Source organism: Lupinus angustifolius, chromosome LG16 (assembly GCF_001865875.1).
Source record: "Lupinus angustifolius cultivar Tanjil chromosome LG16, LupAngTanjil_v1.0, whole genome shotgun sequence".
Classification (NCBI taxonomy): Eukaryota; Viridiplantae; Streptophyta; class Magnoliopsida; order Fabales; family Fabaceae; genus Lupinus; species Lupinus angustifolius.
This window is the reverse complement of record NC_032024.1, coordinates 2,299,141-2,319,674: the sequence shown is the minus strand read 5'-3', so window position 1 is coordinate 2,319,674 and position 20,534 is coordinate 2,299,141. Positions and strand designations below refer to the sequence as shown.

At 32.6% G+C, this 20,534-nt stretch overlaps 2 protein-coding genes across 2 annotated transcripts; both read left to right on the top strand.

The window, feature by feature from the left end:
- On the top strand, positions 3,543-5,583 carry LOC109329859 (patatin-like protein 6). Its single transcript, XM_019563722.1, has 2 exons — positions 3,543-4,594; positions 4,880-5,583. The coding sequence occupies exons 1-2, from the start codon at positions 3,644-3,646 to the stop codon at positions 5,237-5,239; spliced, it is 1,311 nt and encodes a 436-aa protein (XP_019419267.1). The 5' UTR covers positions 3,543-3,643; the 3' UTR covers positions 5,240-5,583.
- LOC109329857 (30-kDa cleavage and polyadenylation specificity factor 30-like) lies at positions 7,050-16,250 on the top strand. The gene is made up of 8 exons (XM_019563721.1): positions 7,050-7,141; positions 7,196-7,616; positions 10,003-10,389; positions 11,254-11,416; positions 12,352-12,462; positions 13,544-13,612; positions 14,536-14,622; positions 15,132-16,250. Exons 2-8 carry the CDS (start codon positions 7,204-7,206, stop codon positions 15,951-15,953), a joined length of 2,052 nt encoding a protein of 683 aa, XP_019419266.1. The 5' UTR covers positions 7,050-7,141; positions 7,196-7,203; the 3' UTR covers positions 15,954-16,250.

Genomic DNA, 20,534 nt, shown 5'->3' with positions numbered 1-20,534 from the left:
AGCAAAAGAATAGAATATACAGAAATATCTGCTCTGGTTTTTGCATCAATTGTTGGATTCTTACTCTAAACTCTAGAGAATAATAACATAAAAACAGTATACTTCACAGGTTTCTTTCTATGCATTTATTCATTGAACATTGTAGAATGTACAAATTTTTGCAGAGTGGATAAGATTGATTATGAGATAAGAGACTTAAATGATGGAAGCTCCATGTATTTATTTTATATATTGTATAATAATAACGCACGATTATAAATCACCTTTTGACTTTCTCCCATTAATGTTTTTATATATAGATAACTGAATTTAATAAAGGATTTTTCATACTCCATCCTAGAGTTATGAATATAATAATCAAATTTATGAAGTGGAACCTGTCTAAAGACATTGATTATTTAATGTTGTTGTTACATTATCATTTATTAATAACTTGTGTTGTAAACTTGTAATATTTATTTTTTCAAGGGGCAGACTTGTAGTAGCATAGGGTAAAAGAAAGGGATGAGACATTCCTAATGTTTGAACTTGAATGTGCATTCATTGTTTGTTTAGGTAATTTAATTGAGTGAGCTAATTCTAAGAATCAATGACATCTTATAATGTTTTTAAATATCTTTGAATATTATATAATAAATAGCTTAAAAATTGCCCCATAAACTAATTTCTCTCACAAGTTTACTCCATTAGTTTAATGGTATTGATAACCAGTATCTTAAATATATTAATTCATAAACCAAAATATTGAAAAAGATTAATTCTCGGGAGTCATATTTATTTGTTGGGATAGATAACCATGCATTACAAAAGTGATTAATTCCTTATCCAAAAAGGTTAAAAATGCTCTTGATAATACAAAAAAATCAAAACATTAAAAAAGATTTAAGTGGTTTCACAACTTTTAGATTTTCAATGTTTTAAGAACACTCATTTAAATTTGAATTTTGTCATGTTTTGTTTGATAATAGGATATTGTCTTCTTGGAGGAAAAAAAATACAATTTTCCTCAAAAAATAATGAGTAAATTACACTTATACCTCCTGAGTTTTAGTGAAATTACATAAACTACCCCTCACTTTTTTACACCTACACAAACCCCCCTCATTTTTATACTTTCATTACACTCACAATCCCGGCATAAGAAATAAGTTTAATTTTGTGAATAAAAAATGTGATAAATGCAATTAAGTTAAACAAAACATGATATATTGTGGAGACAAGTCCAAATAATATATGAGTCGATGCCTCATTATTATTTTTGGTTCGTTACGATATAGTATAAGAGCGATTTAAACAATATCTTTTTAGAATTGTTGATGCATTTTCTAACAAAAAAATAATAAAGATACATTTATTTGTATATTATTTGGATTTTTCCTCACACTATACCATGTTTTATTTAACTTAATTGCATTTATCACATTTTTATTTAAAAGATTACACTTATTTATCATGCGGGGTGGTCAATGTAATGAAAGTATAAAAACTAGGGGATAGTTTGTGTAGGTGTAAAAAAGTGATGAGTAGTTTGTATAATTTTACTAAAACTCAGGGGGTGTCAGTGTAATTAACTCAAAAATAATCAATGAATCTTACAATGATACATATAAATTTGACTAAAGGGTTACCTCTAACCGTTCAATTCTAATAGCCCAATAAAGTTTAAATTCATAAGTTCATACTCGAAAAAAATTGAGCTTTTTTTTCAACCGTCCTTTAGGATATGAACCCTATTAAGCCATACCTAGGTTTTTTAGCCTAATCGGCAAAGGTGTGAAGCTCCACCGGATTATTGCAATGTACAAATGGTTTTGTTAACCTCTCAAACCACTTGATCTCTTATGTATATGATTCTTCTAATTAGAACTTTATCACAAGATATAATTGTTGAATCGAAATAAAACTTTATCAAATCAATATGATATAATTGTTGTCTTAGATATGGATATATGCATTTGCTATAGTGCACTATTATCCTATTAAAATTCTAATTTAATTTTGGTGCACATGATTGTAAAGTTTTATTACACTAGCAATGTATCATTCATTATTAATGTGTATCACTCTTATTTAAAAGTTAATTATTGATAGCATATAATTAATTAATGATATGTTAATAGTGTTGTCTTTTGTATGGAACTGGGGTAAATCGGATGATCTGAGTCTGACCGGGTGAGCTCGTGATGAAGAAGTGGAGTTGACGTTGATTGTTGTTGTACACCCGTCGGGGAGGTACTTGAAAAGGTTATCCAACACTCAAGTCAGTACGTATTTAGAGAGATAGAGAGGCAGAATATAAGTAGAGAGATAAGTGATTAATAGACAGATATATTAGAGATAAAATACTCTCTTATTTACAGGAACAATGCAGTTGAAGTGTAGGCTACCCATTGACTAGATTGGGCGACCGGTGGCAGCGCACGAGCTCTCCACATGTTAGACCTAATGTGGTGCTGATTTGGGCCTTGAAGACAGACCCGTAGGCCCAATCCAATGTTCTTGGCCTAACTTGGAAATGTGGGGTAACCCGAAATAACTGGGTTGTCATGCGACACCTTACTCTAGTCGGATTGGAATAGCCCGACGTGATGGTCGAAGACAACAAGTATCCGGTTTACCCGGGTAGGAACAAGTGCAAACAATTCTCACATCGTGAGAACACATATTATTTTCTCTTAAAATTAAAAATATAATAAATAAAAAAGAAATATTAATCAAATATTGAAAGAGTCAAAGAGGAAAGGAAGAGAATTGTGGAACACATCACTATGAGCTTCCCACCACTAAATTTTAAAATTTGTATCCTAAAATGAAAGTAACCCGAATAAAGGAACCAAATGAAAGAAAAGAAGCAGCACAAAAAGGACTATGACGACAAAAGACTGTTCCCACCAACACAATTTAAAATTCATGCACATCATCACATTTAAGTTGTTGAATTGCAATTCTGTGTCTTAGGCCTTCTACTTTTCCTTTACTTTCAATACAGTACACTATTTTTCTTCCATCTTTTTCTGATACTTTTTGTATTCAAAATTCAGATTAAACATCAATCTTTATCTAACAAAAACATGTTTTTTTGACCAATTAAATGCTTATATGAGGTATAATTTATATTAGTCATTTATATTTCATATATCATGCAGTTTCAACTAATTAAACTAGTTGTAGCACACCAGCACACTAAAAACCCAAATTTTAATATTTTTTGTACTACCAAGGATAATCCTTTAATATTTTGGGTAACAAATTAATTTCTTTTGTGTGAATGACTATCTCTTTCGATAAGTCTTATTCCCAATAATTGAATCATTAATCTTTTAGTCATCATAAAAATCTAACATAGTTTTACACTATTAGACTAACTTGATTCTTGATTTATTTTATAATATTATAAAGCTAATAATGTGATCCGAATAAGTCACCCATCACAAATCTCATAACAAAATACAGAACCCCAATATTATTATTTTTAACACTAGGAATGTTCTTGGATCATCACATAGTCACATTAATCTCACTATATAAACCCATCTTCCACTCCTTTTTTTCATCACTCACCATTCAACAACATTCACATCTTACAACACAAATCTCTATCACACAATCTTCTCTCTATAAAAAAAAACAACTAACTGTACAAATGACAACATTTCTCAATTCTGTTACCGACTTGAACATGATTGACTCAAACTTTGAAGTTGATAAGCTCACTTATGAAATCTTCTCTATCTTAGAGAACAAATTTCTCTTCGGTTATGGCGATTCCCAAAACCAAAAGAATTCAGTTTCCAATTTCATTCCGAAGGAGTTTCATTCTGCTAATGACGCCGCCGGCAAGGTCAGGGTTCTATGCATTGACGGCTCCGGCGCCACCGACGGTATCCTCGCCGCAAAATCCCTCGTTCACCTAGAATTATGCCTGAGGAGAAAATCCGGTAACCCTAATGTTCACATCGCTGAATATTTCGACGCTGTTGCCGGCTCCGGCGCCGGCGGAATCCTCGCTGCGCTTCTCTTCACCCGCGGAAAGGACGGTTTGCCTTTGTTCACCGCTGAAGAGGCGTTGAAATTCTTGATCGATAACCGGAGTAAGATTTTCCGGCCATCTAACTCGATTATCCGGCGAGTTCTCCGGCCGGTGGCGTCGAAGGCGGAGAAACTGTTCCGGAAGACGTTTGGTGAATGCACACTGAAGGACACGTTGAAACCGGTTTTGATCCCCTGCTACGATCTCATCACGCGCGCTCCGTTCGTGTTCTCACGCGCTGATGCGTTGGAAATGGACGGTTACGATTTTAAGATGCGCGACGTGTGTGCCGCCACGTCTTCTGACCCTTCTTTAATGGGTCCCACTGAGATAAGATCCCTCGATGGAAGGACAAAGATCGTGGCCGTTGATGGAGGAATCGCGATGAACAATCCAACGGCTGTAGCAATCACGCACGTGCTGAATAATAAACACGAGTTCCCTTTCTGTAACGGCGTTTCAGACATGTTAGTCCTGTCACTTGGTAACGGAGAGTCTGACTTTAACGCCGTCAAGTCACCGTCATCTTTTGTTAGAATCGCCGGCGAAGGAGCTTCCGATATGGTAAGAATTTTTATCACATGAAAAAAAAATTCCCTTATTTTAATTTATTATATAAATTTAAAATGCCCATGAAAAAGTTGATATTTTTATAATAAAAAATTTGTAATGGAATGGTGGTTAGGCTAAGAGTAATGAATGTATTCACCTAACTAACACCCATAATTTATTTATAATTTATATTTTGTGCATGTATGTGATTTATATTATTTTATTTATGATGGGGTTGGTGGATTAATTATTGAGATTATTATTCTAAATGTGTTATTTTTTTCCTGAATAATGTAGGTTGATCAAGCTGTATCAATGGCATTTGTGGAATGTAAGATGAACAATTATGTGCGTATTCAATCAAATGGGATAATGTCAAAAACAAACAAAGTAAAATCTAACAAAACAATGTTGGATTTATTGGCTATTTCTGAAGAAATGTTGGCACAGAAAAGTGTAGAATCTGTTTTATTTAAGGGAAAGAAAGTTGTAGAAAACACTAACTTGGAAAAGTTAGAGTTGTTTGGAGGAGATTTGATTAAGGAACAAGAGAGAAGAAAAAACAGCATTTTACCCATAGTTGTGTTTAAGAATGCTTCTCCATCACCTAGGACTTCATCTGCTACTACTTTGTCTACTTTATCTTCAAGCTCTTAGAAAATAAAAAGGAGATTAGGAAGAAGAAAATCAAAACTAGAATTAAATTATTGAGTTTAATTAATTTTTCATGTGAGTTGAGTCTTGTGGTTTTTTTGGATTAGCTGCCGCTTGGGACCAATTAAGGAAAATTGACTCTAAAAAAGCTGTGCAGAACTGAATCCTAAATACCACTTTTCATTATTTTTATTTATTTTTCTTCTCTTTAGTTTTGGTATATATTACTTGTATTTAGTGATTATGGTTTGTGTATATGGCTATGGTCAAAAAGATGAATTTTGTTGTGTTTGAATGTGAGAATTAGATTGTACTGTTTGGTTATATAGTATTGTGACTCGGATGCATTGATTTTGAGCTAGAAGTTGATGCATATATCAAGTCTCATCTTAAAACAAAGGTCGATGGTCTAACGGTGTAAGGCCCCACTAGATTTTTAAGGTCAAATGTTTGATTCATGAGAATGACACTTGTTGGGATGAACAACCATAAATCTCGAAAGTGATTAGTTCCTTATCCCAAAAGATAGAAATATCCTTAGTAATACCAAAAAAACCTTAAACACAAAGCAAATATAATTTTTTTAAATATATTTTTGAAAACAATCTATGCTCTTGAGTCATAAATCTCTAATCCAATAGTTTGTAAATCAATAATATATTTATTCGGTTTTAGTATACAATTAAACTCAAATGAGGCAATTCAAGGGATGTGGTATACCCTAAAAAACAAATAAGGCAATTAAAAAAGTTGGTACATAGTTTCATATATGCCATGCACACTTGTAGAGGAGGATAAGAAAATCATGAAGCATATAAAAGAGGAGTAAGTTCTAAGTTGAATATTTGATAGTGATATTTATGGGGAGAATTAAGAAAACCGAAAGAGACAATGAACCAAGCTATCCAAAATTATGAGGAACAAGAAGATGCATATTTGGTTCATAAAAATTAGTAAGTGTTTAATGCTATTAAGAAAGTCCTTGAGATTTCTTCATAAGATAGGGAAATATTAAGGCTAGCTACTATTTTCTTTTTAAGTGTATTTTTATGAGTGTTTACTCCCTTATGTTCCAAGAGGAATTAGGGTTGAGTAAAAAATACTTATTGATCTAGTGATGGAAGGTTTTGCTAAACCTAAAAAAATTAAAATGTCAATGATTCAATTCATGTGAACAATACTTGTTGGTAGAAGTTATCATGCATTATACACCCCGAAAAAAGATTAGTTATCTCCCTAAGAGGGGAGAGGATACCCTTTATAATACAAAAAAATTATAATCTCATTTTAATTAAGAATGCTTAAAGTTTAATTCTAGAAAAACAAATCATTAGTTGAGGTGTATTAGGAGAATGAATATTTTTTTACTCAACCCTAATTTAAAGGTCTTATTAACGTTCTTGAGAGTTAATTTGATAGAAATACATGAGGATACATTTCTATAAAATCTAAAACACTTTTTTTTTAATTTAGTATAAGTTTATTTAATTTGTTTAATTTAAAACAAATTTGCATTGAAATCATTTTTCTTCTATTTAAATCAGTCTCATATAATATTGAACAAGTCTATCCACATTAATATTATAAAACTCATGTAAATTATCGATAAAACATTGCTCTATTATAAAATGTTTGATCATTAGGAGTAACAATTGTGGGAAGAGACGGTCATATAACTGAAAAAAGATTAATTCCATATTAGTATAAAAAAACTCATGAGAATTTAAATCATGGATGATCAAAGATATTTCTTTTCTACAAGCGTAAAAAAAAGTGATTTCTTTTGTAATAAAAAATAATTGGAGTAGAGTTTAACAAAAAGAAAAGAGTCCAATAATTCATTTGAGTGATTCAACTCTTTCTTAGTTAATCCTTCAAATCCCTAATTCAGTTGAAATTCAAATTAACAACACCAAATTCAATTCATTTCATTTCATTTCATTTCACCTCACTCTTCAATCATCCCAATGGAGGATTCCGATGGAGTCCTCAACTTCGATTTCGAGGGCGGCCTCGACGCTGCTCCTCCTTCCGCCGCCACTGCCACCGTCCCATCCGCTGCCGCCTCATCCGGACCTCTTATCCACCACGATGCCTCTGCTGCCGCTTCCTCCATGGCCAACGGCAGCTCCGTCGGTATAACCCCTCATTCCGCTGCTGATCACCCCTCCGGCAACGTACAAGGGCGGCGGAGCTTCCGGCAGACGGTGTGCCGGCACTGGCTTCGAAGCCTGTGTATGAAAGGAGACGCGTGCGGGTTCCTTCACCAGTATGATAAGGCGAGGATGCCTGTGTGCCGGTTTTTTCGGCTTTACGGGGAGTGCCGGGAGCAGGATTGTGTTTATAAACACACCAATGAAGATATCAAGGAGTGTAATATGTGTGTTTCTTTCTCTCATTGATTCTCATCCTTTTATTTTGTTGTTGTTAATGTTGCTGTTGTTGTTGTGTGATTGAATATCGAGATTTGACAAAGTTTTAGGTTGGTTGTAGATTACCTGACATAACCTTCACATTTTATCCGGGATTAGAACTAGCTGTATAGAGCTTTGCAACAAAGCACAATATGTAGGGTTTATGATAGAACGTAAAGAAAAAGTTGTAGGTGAAATTACTAAGAAGGATTTAGATATCAATAATTTGTATATGATTTATGATAGAATATTCCAGGGTCGTTTGATACATAGCTTACCCTAGCTAGTGGGAAAAGGGCTTGATTGTTCTTGTTATGGTCTGATTGGGGTTGTATGTTTGCACTTTTTTTTTTTAATTTGATTGGGAGTTTTAGTCATTGGTGTTAGGGATGAGCATTACATGCTCTTAAGTTCTCATGAATTTCTTTTCTATTTGTGCATGTTTAGGCTGCCCCATAGTTTGGTTCTAATTTCTAAGATGGTGTTTCTGTGTACTACTACAAATTGTCTATTATATATAGTAGAACCCTTTTTGTTTGGTTTGGGACTCTCACTATTGCAAATCACTTTGTACTCTAACTAATCTAAGTTGAGCCAAGAAGAATCATTTAAGGGGGCAAAACTCTCCTAATGACATAGAGTGATTTTTCAATGATTCCTTTCTGTCTTTTGATTACATTTGGGATAGGGTAATATTTTTTGGCATCCCCTTGATGCTCTGCATATGGGCCTCTAGTGGTGTTTCTTTGGCATATACTACATATGCATAGAGAGTGACATGATTTGTTGCTTGGCCCCACTGCTTAGTTTTAAGGTGTGTTTTTTATGCGAAGAAGCCTTATTCTCTTGTAGTCTTCTCTCTTCTCATCTAATAACATATCTTTTATTATAAAAATAAAATTCTCTGAATATTTGTTTTTTCCATTCACAAAAGAGGAACTGAGCTCCTTATAGCTTGGACCAAAATTCGCTGGTAATACGCTAGGGCCATTTGGTTATATGAAATGATGACGAAATATTATGTATTACTATTACATCAAATTTTACTTTACTTAAATTCTGAGTTTTGTCTTCCCTGGTTAATAAATAGTTGTATTATAGTAATGGTAATTGGGCTTCAAGTGCATGTAATGTAAACCATGTATGAACAGAGGAAGGGGTTGGGTGGTGGTGGGAGTAAGCCTTATGGCAAAGTTACAAAAACACTGGTTACTATGTTGTAATTAGATCGTCTAAACCACATTTTAATCTTAGGGAAATGCCTTTTCTTTGCTTCAACATATTATTGACTTATTATTGCATCTTGAAGTTCCTTTTTGATAGATAGTGGTCAAAAAAGAATTAAGGAAGTATGAACGTATGATGGTGATTCATGTATATATGATAGAAGTTATTCAATAACCTTAGAGATATAGGTTTATGAGAAAGAGAGAGTTCCACATTTTGGGGTACATGTGACGCGTAAGCAAAGTAATGGAGGGAACCTCTGACATAATCATCACACCCCAATCTTTAAAGACTGGGGTTGGTGCAAATTTGGCTAAGATTCGTTGGTGAGTTATGTTATGTCATTATTTAATTATAGGTAAGCTGTTGTCTTTGTCTATAATTCATGAATTAAAAGTTTGTTTGCACCTCCCATTTTAGATGAATGATTTTTTATAAGTTTCAACTGATCAATAGTATTTGAAAATGGTGATTGTGAAAGAGATCAAATGTTCAGGATATTTATTCCTTTTCTTGTCCAAACATATTTATTCTAGTTTGACTTAGTTTCGTAATGCGTTATATTCTAGCTGCTTAACATTTGTAAATGATATCTTTGGCATATTTTCCAAGAGTGGGTTTTCCCAAATAGTAGGAGGTGCTTCATGTCTTATTTAAGGGGTTTTGAGAGAAGAAAGGACGGTTAGATTCTGTGGAATTGTTCACAATGTTTTTGATGATCTTGTCTTTGGTGCATTTTGCTCAAGGGAAATGAGTTTTTCAAAGAAGTTTCTGCCCTGCATTAGTTCTTGGTGTCATTTTGGTGTTCGAGGAATGAAGTTTTATATGGAGCTTCTTTGATGGATATTCAAAGGAATTGATTTGTTTGATGTGGCTAGGATAGTATCCTATCTTCTTTTTCTCTTTTTAGCTTGGTCTAGGAGGATGTGCTATTATACTGTTGTATTCATTTAATTATTTTTTGCTCCACTCTTATGTTAACAGTTGCCCTCTATCATCAAAGAAATATGCATGCATTCTTTGTCTGATTAGTTCTATTTATCTGCCATTATCTTCTTTGTTTAAGTTAAGGTTATCAACTTCTGTGTATATGATCTTAATATTTTAATATTTCTGCATGTGTAGGTACAAGTTAGGATTTTGTCCCAATGGGCCTGATTGCCGATATAGACATGCAAAATCTGCTGGACCTCCACCTCCTGTTGAAGAGGTCCTTCAAAAGATCCAGCATTTGTATTCTTACAATTATAATGGTTCTAACAAATTTTTCCAACAAAGAGGTGCTAGCTATAACCAACAAGTTGAAAGATCTCAGTTTCCTCAAGGAGTTAATTCTACAAATCAAGGTGTAACTGGAAAACCCTTAGCAGCAGAGTCAGGTAATGCCCAGCAGCCGCAGCAAGTTCAACAATTGCAGCAGCAGGTCAGCCAGAGCCAAATGCAAAGTCCTGCTAATGGTCAGCCCAATCAAGCCAATAGAACTGCAATCCCTTTACCTCAAGGAATATCTAGGTCTGTTCAGAGTCTTGTAGTTTTCAATTAGGCTGGGTGAAATCTGTCATCTGTATGCCCTTACAGTTACTTAAATATATAAGCGTAGTACATATAACATATTGAACATATTTTTATTTGGGAGATTATGCCAACATTTGCCTTGTGTAGTTAGTTTCTCCTAAGACTATTGCTATCACTTGGCTGTCTACACATATATTTGATGTTGTTTGTTATTGGCTGATCACACACATCAATGTTAGTTGATTTCTTGCATGTTCTTTACCACTAATTGACTTCAACTCAATTGGATGAACTTCTGGCTTCTAAGGTCTAATTCCTCTTGGAATTTTGATACCTTGACAAGCTAAGCTTCAAGTTCTTAATTGCTTACTGTTTAATAAAATTTATTGTCAGGATATTATTTGTAGTCCATAGTGTAAAAATGTAAAATAAAGTTTGACAATTATTGAAAGTGAGAAGGACGTATGTATCTCAAAAAGAAAAGGTTGACATGTTAAAGGTAAAACATGTCAGAGCAGCTTTATAACTTTAACAGTATAATTCTCGTTTAGGTTATTACCATGTGCTCTCTGTTTGTTTCACTCATTATCAAGTTATCTTCTATTACCGAGAGAAATATTGTTATAATATTGGTTCCCTGTGCCTAGAATTTGAATTTGTATTACCTGCTGTATGGTTCCCGTTACCGAACTAGAGATTACTACATTATCATTTACCGTTCCAGAAGGGAAAAAATAGATATTTTTTGAGGGGTCTGTCCTCAAACTTAGATTCTTTATCCTATACAAGCATTGCTTCAGTTGAGGCACTATTCTTTCATAAATGAGTTAGACTGATATACTTCTCCACTAAAAACCTTAGGTATTTTATTGTTAAAAGTTGCAATCGTGAAAATCTTGAGTTATCTGTGCAACAAGGAGTATGGGCAACACAAAGGAGCAATGAATCCAAGCTAAATGAAGCCTTTGACTCTGTGGAAAATGTGATATTGATTTTTTCAGTCAATCGAACACGACATTTCCAGGTATATTTTGTACTTTGCATCTCACTTGACAGGGTTTGTTTGGTTTTACAGGTTTAGGCCAATGATCTCTTTGCTATCCAATTTGACAGGTGGAATTGAAAATATTCAACTCCTTCTAAAATGTAGCATGCCTTTAGATTATTTTTACATGAATACTAAAATTTGAAACTAATTGATAGATTTGTATTTTGGGGCTTACTATTTGCCCAATTCTGGGCTTAGAATTGCTTGCAGTGTTAGCACTTACCATTAGTAAATTTTTCTCAACTAGCTCAACAATGGTCAGTATCAACAACAAAACAATATCCAAAGCCTTTTTTTGCTAGGTAGTGGACTACATGGATCTAATGATGCCACTGTGTTCTGTTAAAAACCAAATCTTTCAAGAATCAAGAGCCTATTTAGATCTAAATCCTTTTTTATAGTTTCACCTAGAGTTGTTCTTAGTCTTCATCTAAGTTGTCCTCCATTCTATCAAGTCTCAGTCAGTACTCAGTACCACTACTACCTAAAAAGATAACCTGTCAAAAATTTCATATTTAATATCGTGAGTAAACTAAAAATTGGTAAATGTCTTCTAGTCCTAGATTTATCTTTGATACAGACTCACGGTGCGAGGTACTCCGACGAAAGTGTTTGTGGTGATGTTGGTATTGCCTAATGCCTATTGATGGATATAATGATGCATCGATCCAACTAATTATGTGTTGTTGCTTTCTTGTTCAATGATATTTGTCTTTTGCTGATAATGTAATTCCATAAGAGGAGCAGCCATATAATCCCAGATCTGCATTTTTGTTACCTAATAGGTTACTTGAAGAATTTACTACTTCCTTATGTTTCACATGAATAATAAAATGCTGCCAGTCAGCACTTGGATATTTTCTTTGGCTGTCGCGAAGCCACCTAACCTGAACTTATCTATATGTTTGCAGGGTTGTGCAAAGATGACATCCAGAATTGGTGGTTCTGTTGCAGGGGGGAATTGGAAATATGCTCATGGAACTGCACATTACGGGCGGAATTTTTCTGTTAAATGGTTAAAGGTATTAAAACTTCGATCCATTTCCATGACTTATCTTCTCGATGAATGGCAATAATGCCATAGGTGAATTCTGACGATGGCCTTGAAGAAACTTGGCTGAGCAGCTGCTTCTCTTGTCTGAACTTTAGTACCCACTATTTCCTTCTTCAATGCACATTTTGTGATTTTATTTTCATAAAGGGTGTCAAAATTTCCCCCCTCCATTCATCTTTCTATCATTCAGATTTCAGACCTCTATCTAATCAAACATCTGTACCAAATCATTTTCTTTGCCTCAGAAATTATCAACCCACTAACTGCCTTTATCCTTGGCTATTATTCAATATCTACTAGGGAAGATTTCGTTTTGTGGGAAATTAGATCACTAACTCTTATCCAACCTTCTCTCTCATGGCATATTACTACTATAGTTTCTTTATCTTACATGAAATGTTGTGGAATCTGATGTATTCCAGTTATATCTTTCTCTTCTTTCAGTTTTTTCTGTCCTTAATCTTTTCGTGGCCCAGAGAGGTCCATATTAAAGACTTCCTACTTTTTTAGTTAGGGGTCTTCACTTTTTGTTTTCCATGTCCTTTCTTGCACTCTCCCTTTTGGTAAGGTTCCATCTCAAAACCAATTGGCAAGAAGAGTTGTCCAAAAGTTATATAAACCAGACCACAAAGAATGAGGTAGGCGATGTGAGACAAAAACATGGTATCAGAGCTTATGTGAGTGGTCAAGAGTTCGGTCCTTGTTGTCCCCATTCTTCTAAAAATGTAAAAGAAGCTAAATTCAACACAAGGTATGGTGGACCTTTGCATGATCCACGCTTTAAGACCAAAGGGCTACTGCATGAGGGGGCATGTTAGATATATAAAAAAAACATTTATATGCTTTCACCCAGCACAACTTAAGCTTTTGCAGAAGTTGGTGCTTGATTGACACCTTCTCATCTAACAATATTTCTTCTTCTATCCCAAAAAAATTAAATGAGATAACTAGATGAAGTTTTTTCATGAACTAGTATTAAAAACTGTGTAATGATATCTGGAAATTTTTGGTACATTAAATACTCTGTCTACTTTCATTATTACTTGCAGTTATGTGAACTGTCATTCCACAAAACTCGCCACTTACGGAATCCATACAATGAGAACCTACCAGTGAAGGTAATATCTTTTCCATTTCAATGATCTAAATTGAAGTGTAGTATGATATGTTGTTTTCTTGCTTTACCCTCGACTAGCTACCTTCTTTTCCTCTCATGGTTATTATTGTATAGAGAAAGTTGTCATTTAAAGTTAATTTTTTCTTTAATATAGCAAGGGTTTGAATGTTGGATGCATCATGCATGTGCTGTTGATATGATGCCTGTGAATATGTTACTTGGATCCACCTTCTGCAATAGCTATACTTCGAATTTTACCTTACTATCTTGGTTAATATTTTATCTTTTGCCGCATTGGTTCTTTTATGTTTTAAGTGGCCATTTTGCATCACCAATTAGTAGTTATCCCTACTACCTAAACATAAAAACAGATACAATCTTTTAATTTTGACCATTGCTAGGATATTGTCATTATCTGTTTGGTATTTGAACAAGTGAGTTGATGAATGCAGCATAGTATTGATTTCAAGCTACACACTTTATATGCATGTCAATTGTGGAAATAATTTGAAGTATTAATTTTTAGGCCATTTTACCATTAAAAAAATTAGGCTAGATCTTTATGATATATCGCACTGCAGAAAGTGATAGTAATAGTAAATGACATGAACAAAAAATCATTTTTGAACAGTCCTGAATTTTATGGCTAATCAAGGAATGTAAGATATGCCATTTGAAGTTTCGTTTATTTATAATTTGCATGCACTGTATACAGAAATGGGATATATTTTCAAATGGTCTAGTCACGCATGTCCATAGATCTGCAGTATATATATCCGTGTGTATATGTGGGTGTATATATATATATATATATATATATATATTCATTTTGTTCATTTGCGAAATTGTTGGTCCAATTTACTCTTTATCTTGTATGATGCTTCCAGTTGTTGGATTAAAAATATTCTGTAAATGTAATTGCAGATAAGTAGAGATTGTCAAGAGTTGGATCCCTCAATTGGTGAGCAATTAGCATCCTTGCTTTATATTGAGCCAGATAGTGAACTCATGGTATGTTTTCCTTGAATGATCTTGTTTATGTAAATAGGAACTGCTAGAGATAGGTTCATGATGTACGAATGGAGAAATAAAATTATTTGGTTTGCTGCTACAGAAAATAGTGTTGCTCTGGGTTTGTCGATTTTATGTTTTCTTCTTATATACTATGGAACTTTCTTCTAAGAAATTTCCAAAACACGAGCTAAGAGTATTCAAGCTCGGGAAAGAACTAAGAGCTAAAATTAACATGATCAGGGGCATTTCCTGAGCCCGGCTATCTAACCTAACCCTATTTGAGTACTGACTACTGAACATATTCTAGCATAACATCATAGTAAGAGGGCTTCCTTTCCTTCCTCAAAGTTGTTGTGGATCAAATATTGAACTTGTCTGTGTATGTTCTAATTTATTTGTTGAGACTCAGCTAATTTAGTGAATGGATTTAGTAAAAATAAACTACTCTTTGACCTGTAATGCTTTTAGAGTTGGATTAATATCTGCTTTCTTTTGCATAACTGCAGGCTATCTCAATTGCAGCAGAGACTAAACGAGAAGAAGAAAAGGCAAAGGGAGTTAATCCCGATAATGCAGGAGAAAATCCAGATATTGTCCCATTTGAAGACAATGAAGAAGAGGAAGAGGAAGAAAGTGATGAAGAAGAGGAGAGCTTCGGTCAAGGTGTTGGGCCACCTAATCAAGGCAGAGGAAGGGGCAGAGGCATGATGTGGCCGCCTCACATGCCTCTTGGGCGTGGAGCACGACCTATGCCTGGAATGCCAGGATTTAACCCAGGAATGATGGGTGATGGATTACCCTATGGGCCTGATGGATTTGGTATGCCAGATCTTTTTGGTATGGGGCCCCGCGCTTTTGCCCCATATGGTCCTAGGTTCTCTGGTGATTTTGGAGGGCCCCCAGCAGCCATGATGTTTCGTGGGCGGCCCTCACAACCTGGGATGTTTCCTGGTGGTGGGTTCGGGATGATGATGAATCCTGGACGCCCTCCCTTTATGGGAGGGATGGGGGTGGGTGGTCCGCCAAGAGGTGGTAGGCCAGTCAACATGCCTCAAATGTTGCCTCCACCTCCGCCCCCACCTCAGAATGCCAACCGAGTCCCCAAGAGAGATCAAAGAACCAATGACCGGACCGATAGGCATGGCTCAGGATCAGAGCAGGGCAGGAGTCAAGACATGCAGAGTCAAAGCGGCGGACCTGAAGATGACATGCAATACCAGCAAGGATACAAGGCAAATCAGGATGATCAAAATGAAGATAGTGAAAGTGAGGATGAAGCACCGAGGCGATCACGACATGGAGAGGGGAAAAAGAAAAGGGACACATAGAAAAATGCCAATACAAACTCTAAATGCCCTTCACCAAACACAACATATTGATGATCCACTAACCAGGATTCTAGTTTCCAATTATTATTATTTTCAATGAATTGATAAACCAGATCTCTTTGTATGAGTTCTTTTTTGACTAAGAGACATGGGGTGCTTCACAAAAAGTTTATTAATTTTCTTCACATGTGATGTAATGTTAACATATGGTTCATTGGACATTTACTGTTAAATGTAACACAATCAGAGGCAAAATTTAGTAGACTCAGAAGAATGTATACTTATTTATTTTCAGTATTTGTAAAGTGGACGTAACAATAGATTACCCCAATGAAAAATGTGGGATGGTTTACACGTCGTAGCGCATTTCCTTTATGGCACTGGTTAATCCAATTATGACTCCTGGAAAAAGAGGATGAATCCAAATATTAAAAGAACCAACCAGATTCACCAGTATTTGATGATGATGATGTATAGATAGTATAAAACTTTATACTGAGAATATATAAATATTAAAGAAAAAAAAATCTAGTGTAACATATTTTTATACTATTATTGTATCATTTATCATGCAAGTAAATGATGGATAATGTATTAAATATGTATAAATTTTTATATTGACAGTGTAAAGATATTACAGTCTAAATATTAAACTTTTTTATTTAAAAGTTTATATACTATTTAGTACATAGATGATGAATTAAACACCAGTAATAATTGCACTATTGCATAACCCCTTTCTCTGCATCCTATATGGACACATGTTAGTTCTTCTATTTTTAGAATGTTGTCAGCATTTTATTGATATTTAGGAATGATTGTTCAGTGAAATTAAAAAGAATATACAATTCATTTATTAGTTCAAGACAAGCTCATCTAATGTGTAAGTTTGTGTATTAGAGTCTAATATATATGAATCTATATCAAACTTTCATATTGATTCAGAGCAAATTGATTTCAACCACTATCTTTTAAGCATCTTGGTCAATATATTATTAAAAATTCACACCTACTAAAGAGCTACCTTTTATTAATAAATAGAAAAGTTAAAGAGCTGCCAGCTGAGTTATTCTGATAAACATTTAATTAATAACTTGTGACTATTTAATATTTTATATGAAAAATATATATACTTATTTTACATTATCACTATATCATTAACAATTCATATTTTATTATTATTGACTCTTAAATAAAAGTAATACAAATTAATGGTGAATAATGCACTGACTAAGTATAAATATTCACATTATCGGTACATATATATTACATACTTTTATATATAGATATATATGTGTGTGTGCAGATTAGGTTTGTAGACAACCTATTTTTTATTAAAATAAATAGCAAATAAAGTATAATTAAAAAAAGTCTCTGTCACATAAAGAAGGGATAAACGGTTTTATTTAGTGAGAATGGTCAGTAACACTTGCTAAAAAAATATAAAGTGAGATCTTGGGACAATTATTTAAATTATCATATCATCATATGGGGTTGTTGTCTTAGTCTTGTAGATAACTATATGATATGTGAACATATACTATTTCGAGAACTCACTCATTTTGACATATAATATAGGATAAGGAATATCTGAATACATCTTCAGGGTTTATTTGCATATGTTGGTACTATTCATGTATAAAATTTCCCTTCATTAAGTTTTTGTTTTCATTAATAGGAGTCTCTTCAGTATAGGCCCTTGTATATATTTTATAGTCTTTAGTTCTAACATTTTATATACATTTGATATTAGCTTTTTTTTCATTTCTAGTTGTGGACACATATTTTTAATGAAAAATAAGGAAAATAAAACTAGAATTTACATAAAGATGACAAATATTATCGTGTCAAATCATCAAAAATAAATAAATATATGGAAGTATATCAAGATCTAAGAAGAACATAAAAACGACACAGAAAATAGAAGATTGTGATTGTTCTGGATTTTTAATTTTAATCTCAAATGTACATAAAATATGACGACACATACATATACATAGGGATCATAAAATTCCACAAAATCTTATATAAAATCACTAATAAATTTGTCTCTATAGCATGGGAGGATATTAATAAATAAAAAATAGCATGCATGTTAAATAAAAGATTAAAAAATTCATATGCATATTAAATCTTCTGCGTTTATGCTAATTTTGTTTGAATTTATTTTTGATTGGAACAACATTGATACCCACTAAATACTTTAATTTAGTAAACCTTAGAACATAATGATTTCTCTTAAGAATAAATGTAGAGGTTGAATCTAGACCCATATGAGAAAGTGGTGGTTAGATTAAGGTTCTAGATATTCAAGTTTAGTTGTCCAACAAGTTAACCGTATGAAGCAATAAATACTTACATTATGTATTTTTCAATGCCACAAGTAACAGCAACAGAAACTTAATTTAATTCATTAAATTTATTATTAATAATTTAGATATGTCTGATATCATTTATGTTGTACTATTCAATAATTTCTCCCTAATGAAACCATTAAATAATCTTATAACAAGGATTGAAAAAATGGTACAGTTAGATGATAGAAAAGAATTAGAGTGGAGAAGAATCTCAAAGTTATATAGTACATAGCTAGTTTTGAAATAATTATTGTAATTTAATTAGATATAATATTTTTTGGTATTATCAATGATATTTAATCACTTTTTTGTATGGAACTAATTTCATATTGTTCATCTTAAACAAATGTCGCTCACAGAAATTAATTAGGAATTGACATCAGTAAACAAACACATAGTTGGTAATTGGATATAATATAAACTCATTAGTATTTAAATATACTAAATTCAATAAATAAAAAAACAAAACAACACAAATGAAAATTTGTGAGGGTTTGCTCGGTTATAAGAATAAATAATATTCATTACTATAATTTTTTACTTTCATAATTAATATATTTTAAATTTTGTTAAGCATATTAGGTCAACAACTCCCACCAGATTACATGCAAACATTCTACAGTTCAAGCATCCTAATTTGACTCTTCAATTGGATGGATCCGATCAAACCAAATTAATGAAATGGATTTAATTTTAAAAATAATGAAATGGATTTGGATTGATTATTACATGCATCTGGTCGAAATCAATTATTTAAAATTTGAAAAAAAAAATACATATCCTTAGTTTATAATTATATATATATAATAGACCAGTTCTCTTATAAATTTCTCCAATTCAACATTTTAAAAGTTAAGAGTTTGAGTTTCATTCACAACAAATACTAATATACTAGTATTTGTCGATAAAAAAATTCAACACCTTATAAAAGTTAAGTGACAATCGAGTTATTGAGAAACATCTAGAAAAAGAAATAAGATGAAAACAGTAGTATTTGATAAGCAATAAAAGGAAAAGCGGTAGCTATAATACAGAAGGTGGCAGGAATGGTTAAGTATGAGTTGAAATTGAAATTGAATTTTAGTTAATTAAAATTTTGTAGGGTATAAATATTATGAAAACCATTTCCTATGGTATTAAATAGAAGCTGACTATACTCTATATTCTATAACAAGAAACAATGCACCAACTACTCTTGGATTACTTTGTCTGACTTATTCACATGTCCATTATGCACATCAACCACTGTATTTATTGACTTATTAAATAAATGTAAATGTTGTCACTTAGACAAAGTTTGCAACATTGATTCACAGCATCACATGATAAAAGATGTGTTACAAAAATTAAATTATGTTTGGATATATTAATTAATTGTTATTAAAAAAATGTTTTTTTATTATTGAGTATGTTCTGATTGGGTCATTTAGGTGGGCTTTTAGATATATTATTATCAAATTGCACTTCAATTTTCTTATTTTTTTTTACTTTTATTATACAGAATAAAATGAATAATGATATATCAATTTGATAAAAAGTAGTAAAGCTATTGAAATATAAAATATAACTCTCACTAGAAATATCAAAGTTCAGATTAAATAAAAATTACAGTATATTTAGATTTGCACATTTATAAAATATTAAAATTGGTAAAATAATTCAATTAAGTTGTGTAATGGAGAAAAAACAATGATTATGTAACTTGTGTTCATCGCATATACAATAAGATTGTAATATCTATCCCCTCACCATAAATATTTATACACATTTAGTATATCACTCATTATTCATTTGTATTACGTTTTTTGAAAAGTTAATAATAATTAAACATAAACGATAGATGATTCAATAATAGTATATAAAACTCATACATTATTAATAGTACATACATTTTTTCTCATATAATAAATGAGCCGTGAGTCTTGTAGTGAAACCTAAGGCTATGGTTGGTTGGGTTGAAAAGGAGAGGAAGGAAAGAGGATGAAAATAATGTTTTTCATTGTTTGATTTGCATGGAAGAAAAGAGAAAAAATTATGGAACTCATGCTTTTATATTTTATCTTTAATATTGGGAGGAAAACTGATGGAAAGATTAATGAAAGAATTTTGCTAATTCCCTACATTTAAGAGAATATAATAAAGTATTTCCTCATAGCATGAGATAATTTATCTCCTTCCGCCCAATATTAAAGATAAAATATAAAAGAAAAGTCTCTTTTGAAGA